The 7680-nt window shown below is 36.6% G+C and overlaps 1 protein-coding gene across 1 annotated transcript; it reads right to left on the minus strand.

Annotated features, from left to right (window-relative positions):
- Nucleotides 1–854: 854 nt before the first annotated feature.
- LOC110027046 (actin-related protein 2/3 complex subunit 3) lies at nt 855–6937 on the minus strand (the record flags this gene model as incomplete). Its single annotated transcript, XM_020728314.1, is given in 3 exon segments — nt 855–1112; nt 6211–6480; nt 6829–6937. Coding segments are annotated over 3 exon segments (522 nt in total), but the record flags the coding sequence as incomplete, so codon positions are not given.
- Between the last annotated feature and the right edge of the window lie 743 nt (nt 6938–7680).

The following is a 7680-nucleotide window of genomic DNA, read 5'->3' on the forward strand; positions in this document are numbered from 1 at the left end:
GGCATGACGACTATGATGGAAAATGATTTATGTGCCAGCAAACATAGTCAATTTAGTGATCCACATCCCATTAATTTGATGCCTATTTTTGTATAATATGCTTTCATTATAAGGCAACTACTATTATCATTCATCATTAATAAATAATGTCAAGTAGATCAAGCCCAATAAATTCTAACAAATTGGATAAACCAATATCTTTCAAATCCAACTGAATTACTCTCAAATATTCTCATTTTGGTTGCGTCAAATCTACTATTACAAGCTAACCACAATAATACTCATAATCACAAAATTAAAACAAAAACACAAAAAAAAGGAAGAAAAAAAAGTAGCATAAGATCTAATGCATAGCAGTTCATGTGTTGATCTCACTATTTTATCAATGCTTAGTACCATTTACAACATTTTTTGTTACTTTTTTAAGGATTTCTATGATGAGAAACTTTTCACTAGCATATCTACTAGTTTGATACCTATAAACAATTTCTTTTGGGGCAATTATATACATAACACTGAAAAATTATCATTTACAAATATATCACTCTTTTTCATCCATTTTTCTAATTCTCACTCAAATATCAAAATTCACTGTGAAATCCCAACCCATATTTTTTATCAAAGTTTCAATGGTTTGGTCATGGCAAGGGTAAATGCATTAGTTCGGTAACTCAAAAAAAATCTCCCATAGCTAGTTTTGTAAATAGCAATATTTTGGGTGATGTATAGGTAATTATTCCATTTTTTCTTGGGAGAAAAACCTATAATGTCACAATAACTCTAAGAAATCATCTCTTTCCACAACAGTTTCACAACAAATTTTATAGAAAACTACAACAATCTCGGCCGGATGGTAAGTGAATGAGATATGCGTATTATTTAATATCACCATAAATAACCAAAAACAAACGCAAGAAGAATTCGAGAAAATGAATCCAGATACCAACCCCAAGCGGCCAAGCCAACTCCTTAATTAACAATAATGTTCACAAACTTCCTTTTTGCAAAAGCCAACCACCATTTGTTAGGGGTACCATTAGACCTGTAGGCACAGCTAAGTAATCTACCGCTTGTTTCTTCCCTTATCTGCTTCAAATAATTCCTGAAGAGCTCTGCATGAAGTAAAATATAAAGTTATTAGTTCTAGATCAAGAATAAAAATCTAAAACAATCAAGAGAATTTTGCATACATATCACACATTTCTTATATATTTACATATGAGAAAAGTGTAAAAACAGTCCCCTACTTCTCGTCGGGGGCCATTTTAGTTCTCCCTATGGACTATTTCAGCCGTATGAAAAGAGTTTGCGGACTAGTCCAACACTTTTATAATCTTTGGGATTAAAATGACACCGTGTAAATAATAAAGGGAATGTTTTGACACTCATTCACATATCACTGTCGGTCAACTTTTTGATTTTGAAAATTAAAAATAACTTTGAAATTTAATTTAAATATAAGAGTTATATAGTTTGAGTTTTGAAAGTAGCATGTTTTAATTTTTGAAAAATGAGACCAATGAATCTCATTCGTCCAATAGTTTGCATTTGCATAATTGTGTCCTATACCGCGAATATTACACACTCTCCAAAGATAAGTGTATACCTCGGCAATAGACTAAATCCTGCAAATTAAGAGATTTATGATATCCGTTTGGTCAGCGAACCTTTTATATGTGACCGACAAGTTCTTCTATCTAATGCAAAGATTAAATAGAGTTTATTTTACCGGGATTCTAAGTTCCATATAGAGGCAAACCCCTATAGTTAATTACATCCCAAATGACGGGGGTCACTTGAGAAAACTCTCGATAATGATGAGAGGTACTAGCTTTCAAAAATTTGAGGTTTAGGTTTTAACGGTAGGGTGTGGAAAAACAAATCGGAGTGGCTCAAGTAAGAACAGTTCTTTCATGAGTCCAAAGGAAGGAAAATGTAGGGGATGTCATAGATCCTGAAGAGAAACCTCAGTGACTTCCCAAGCTATCCTAATGTGTGGCTGAGTTCTGGAGACGATGTTATTTAGATGTTTAATTCTGTCAATTTTATTATTTGGGACTTACATTTGCATAATATCCAATTATACAAATATTTGCAGAGATAAGAGGGTTTACGTCGTACCGGACGACAATCTTGGAACCTAAGACGAGTTAGAACTTACGTTGCACAACATGGTTGTACAGGAGCCTAAAGAGGGTGTGAGGATTTACGCGCACTGAGCGAGCTACCTCGAAGTCCTATGAGTTGTTATTTAGACTAGGAAAGTTTAGCTGGTGCAGACTTGCTTTGCTGTTGTAGAATCACCTCCACTTGTAGTCTGCTCCAAGCTGTTTGCCGCGCTGCCCACGAAGTTGCTCCAAACTCCTCATCGAAATTTTGAAATTTAATTTAAATGTTTTGACACTCATTCGCATATCACTGTCAGTCATAAAGTCTACGGTTCAAAAGATTTTACCAGGTGTGTTCCAAAGTTTTGGTTTTGTTGTCATTATAGAGGGGTTAAGGTTGATTAGAATGACATCGATTAGGATCCTACGATTCCCTCGTTACGGTACCACTATTTTCTTTTGAATTTACTCGGTCCAAATGAGTTGTTAAGCTCATTTAAACTGAGGAGATCTCGTTAATAACCGTGTGTTACCTCATTCGAGAGACTTCCGTAAAATAAAAAGTATTTGTTATGTTTTTTTTTTTTTTAAATGTTGTTTAATTTTTTAAAATTGTTTTGTTTTGAACATGGAATCACAATCAGTGTCTGCATGAAATGTTAGAGCAAAAGTAAACTGCAGTAAAAAAATAACAATAAATAATATGTACCTGACGTATTTGCTGTTACTATCTATGTTTAGCTCACAAAACAGAATATAATTTGCAGAGAATTTAAATAAATTCCAGAAAAAAAACAGTAAGCAGCAGAATGAGTAGTAACAGTAGCTAGGAACTCCAAACAGGTGATCCTAAAACTTCCTACAACTCCGAACAACAACTAACATGCTAGTACGGTGACCCTAAGATTTCCTACGAACCCAAACAACAATTTGCAACACCAAACAACACTTGTATGGTCTCCTACGAAACCAAACAACAATTTGCAACACAACAACACTTGTATGGCCTCCTACGAACCCAAACAGCAATTTGCAACACTAAACAACAATTGTATGGTTTCATCCCACACAGAACAGTCCTCCAAACCCAAACAACAATTTGAAACACAAAACAACACTTGTATGACTTCCTACGAAATCAAACAGTCTTTTGCAATACTAAACAATCCATGTATGGCTTCCTACGAACCCAAACAGTCATTTGCAACACCAAACATCACATGTTTGATTTCCTACAAACCCAAACAACAATTTGCAACACCAAACAACACTTGTATGGCTTCCTACGAACCTAAACAACAATTTGAAACACCAAATAACCCCTGTATGGCTTCCTATGAACTCAAACAGCTATTTGCAACACTAAATAACGCGTGTATGGTTTCCTACAAACCCAAACAGCAATTTACAACACCAAACAACACTTGTATGGCTTCCTACGAACCCAAACAACCATTTTCAAGTATTTTCCAGCACTTCTATACCCAAACAACAGCTTTAGAGCTTTGGATAGCACTTCTACAGTGATTTTCAAGTACTTTCCAGCACTCCCATCAATTTTCAAGAACTTTCCAGCACTCCTAAAACCACTAAACAGTACTTGTAACTCTCCAAATAACTCAAGCAACAAGACATCTATCAATTATATTTGGCCACCCCCCTCAACAGAAGCAGTGAATTGCTTCGCATTTGTATGTATAGCCCCTCAATAAGGTCCACTAAACTTATGTACCGACAGCTTCAATCGTCCAATCTAACAAACTAGACCAAGAATGCATGTCTGTGGAGAGGATTTCATTTCAAATTTATGTAAACAATTTGATAGCAATAAGATGCAATAGTTGGAAGAATATACCTGGCCTTACCCTTCTTCGGCACAACAAGAACACAACAAGGAATGAAAAGGAATGGGAGAGGGAGGTAGCTGGTCGCTGGCGAGAAGGAGGCCAGCTAGGGCTTCGATCTAGGGAGGCGAGCGAGCGTCTCAGGCAGGGGAGGCGGTCCTGCCGGCTAGAGCTTCGATTGTCGAGAGAAAGAGACGAGGGGCTAGGGCTTCGGTGTAGATCGGCGAGACGTGCGAGGGGCTCCAGTGCGGGGCTCTGATGTGGAGCAGCGGCAAGCGGGAGTTTTGTCGAGAGCGGGGATCTGAATCCCTGGCGAGGAAGAGACGGCAGGTGAGGGGGCTCAGCGCAGAGAGGAGATTAGCGGGTGAAAGCTTCAGTACAGAGAAGAGCGAAGCAGGTGAGCGGGCTTGCGCAGAGGAAGAGAGGAGCCAGAGTCGAGAGCGTCGGGGGAACGCGAGAGGGATGCAAGCGAGGGTTTCGGTGCCTGAGGCAGAGAGGGCGAGGAAGGAGCGGGGGAGCCAAATCGAGCAGAGGGTGAGGCAAGCGGGGAAGCCGAATTGAGCAGAGGGTGAGATGAGCGGGAGAGCCGAATGGGAGAAAGGCCAAGCCCCAGCGGGATTTGTATCCCTCAAATTGCAGTAGCCGTTAAGTTTGCGTTGGGCGGGGAATTGAATAGTTTCCCTGAGCGGCAACAACTTAATTGGAATAGCTTAATGGGAGATTAAATGATAAATTTGAAATTTAAAGTTTGAAATTCAAAAAAAATATAAGCTGAGGAAACTAGTCCGTGTTCAGCCTGAATCGAACCCGAGTTGAACCTGGGTTAAGCCCGGGCCCGCGCCTCACTAACTAAAAATAATGTGATTTGATATTCATGCTAATTACTCGCGAGTGAAACCATAGCAATATGGGTATCCTTCCTAGGTAAAGTATACGTCTCGGACGCATCTGTGTGGTCTGTTTCTCATCCAGGGTTGTCCGGACTAGTTCGCTGACGGACAAGTCAATTCAAGTCAAAATCGTGCATGGTGCGATGCGTATGCAAAATGCGGCGTTAGTGAGTGTTCAGTTCGCAAGAGGTTCCCTAACAACTACTCTTATTTATGTAGGAACTCAATTCGAGTTTCATATGTCGATTCTAACCAACTCAACAAGATGCCAAGGAATTGGGACCGCCCATGCAAGACTCGGATGAGTGACGAGGTGGCTCGAATTTTCTAAATGGTGTGGGTCCGTTACTAATCCTCTAAGAGGGTAAAAAAAAAAACCTAAGGCTAGACCCTAGGCTCTAAGGAAAGAAGCAAAGACCTCACCCAAAAATGAGGTCAACACTAACATCTAAAGTTTGATATTTATATTTGCAACATTTTGATGTTATAAACCTTTACATGAAGAGGAGAATTCCACTTCAAAAAAAAGTTAGTTTTATGAATATTTTTGAGATGTTAAAAATTTGACGTAAATAGAAAGTTTAGACGCTATACATATGAATAAACAAGAATTGTGTTGTATGTAAATGCCCAAACAATTAAATTAAAAAAAAAGCAAAAATTATATACATCCCACACAAGTCTTATGTATTTACATATCTAACACTTAAAGTTTGATTTTTACACTTATAATACTTTGGTATCATGAGCCTGTGCATGAAAAGGGGTTAGATATGTAAATACACTAGGATTGAATTGTATATAAATGCCCATACAATTAAACGAATTAAAAAGAAACAAAAATTTACATACATATCACATTATGTATTTACACATCTAACACTTAAAAGGTTGATTTCTTCACCTATAACACTTTGGTATCATAAAAAATATGGGTGAAAATGAGTATTCCACTTTTAAAAAGTTAATAATTGTGGTATTTTTTATGTGGCATCCAATTTTTGTGTATTATAAATATAAATATGAAAATTTAGGTGTTTAATATGTCAATACATAAGAGTTGCGAGATATGTATATATTTCACGAACAAAGGAGGGGCATTTACACACATACCACACAATTCTTATGTATTTACATATCTAAAACCAAAACATTCATATTTACTTGCATGCCAGTCAAATCTTTAACATCTCAACAAAAACATCACCTTCATTACCTTATTAAAAGTGAAATACACCTTTGATGCACGAGTTTATGATACCAAGGTGTTATAAATGTAAATATCAAAACTTGGATGTTAGATGTGTAAATACATAAGAATTATGCGGTGTGTACGTAAACTTCCCAAAAAAGAGTATTAGCGTATGCCTGCTTCTTCTTGAGATTGTGGATAGGTAAAGAGTCCAGGAAAAGGAAAGCCTTGTTCTCCAGGAACTGGAACATTTTCCAGGCCCAGATTTATTATTGCTTTGGTACCCACAGCCAAAGTTCTGCAGCCTTCAAGCCTTTTCAAGGCCACATTAATGTAAAATGTAAGGTAAATGAGCAGCTTATCTGCAGAACTTCTAATATCAAAATTCCTGAAGAAGACGTTAGCTCGAAAGAAGGATATAGATTCGTCAACAATATCAATCTTGTCTGCAACCAAAAAAAAAGGATTTACATGCATAACATTCAATTCTTATGCATTTACATATCTAAAATCTAAATTTCAATTTTTACATATATGCCATCTTACCTATACATGAAAAGATGTATTTTACATTTTAAAATTTGAAATAAAAATGCTTTTGATGTGATATGCAAAATTTGGGTGGCATAACTGTAAAAATCAAACATTAGGTCTTAAATATGTAAATACATAAGAATTGGGTATCTAAATGCCCCAAAATATTAAAAAAAAAATGATGATTAAGAACTGGAATCTGGAAACAAAATTCACTAAATATATATATTTGGATGAAAGAGTTGAATTCTTGAAGAAACCTGGATCTGAGACTGGAGCAGGGCCCTTGATGTGAGTTTTTAGTGGGAGAAGAGGGCATCCACAGGCTTTTGTTATGCCCTCCTCATCAACAAAGCTGGAGTGGTATACCTGTGAGTATCAATAGAAATTAAAAGGAAGTATTTCGGGCTGTGCAAGAATAATCAGTATTAATTTTTTGGGGCATTTACATACAAACCACCAAATTCTTATGTATTTAAATATCTAACACCAAAACTTTGATTTTTACACGAATACCAGCCCAAAACTTTCATAGCATATCAAAAATATCACTATTTTAGCTTTTAGAAAGTGAAATTACACATTTTCATGCATATTTAGGGTGGAATGTATGTAAAAATTGAAGTTTAGGTGTTAGATATGTAAATACTAAAGGTGGCATATATGTAAAAATGGAAGTTTAGCTGTAAGATATGTAAATATATAATAAATCAGTGGTATGCATGTAAATCTTCCTATTTTCTCTTAAGAGGTTTATTTTTTGCCTCTTTTATGTCTGCTTCAGTGGTCAACAATAAACATTAGGGCAGAACTACATAAACAAATTCCTGTAAATGAAAATTTTAGCAACACCGACTTGATACATAAGATTACAAATCAAGGACCCGAGGTTAACCTTGTTAACTCCCAATTAATCCAAAAGTCATGCTGAGCTGCCGCATTAGGATATCTTATCAACAACGCAAAGTTTAAGACCTCATCTAAATATCACAAAAATTTAGAGCAGCAACGCCCGTGCTCGGAGTGCTCGGAGTGCTCTTAACCCACAGCGATACTTAGTTCCTCTTTCTAGTAACGAAAAACAATATCGGGTACAATAAAACGAAAGAGAA

This window comes from Phalaenopsis equestris, unplaced genomic scaffold (assembly GCF_001263595.1).
Source record: "Phalaenopsis equestris unplaced genomic scaffold, ASM126359v1 Scaffold000413, whole genome shotgun sequence".
In the NCBI taxonomy this organism is placed as follows: Eukaryota; Viridiplantae; Streptophyta; class Magnoliopsida; order Asparagales; family Orchidaceae; genus Phalaenopsis; species Phalaenopsis equestris.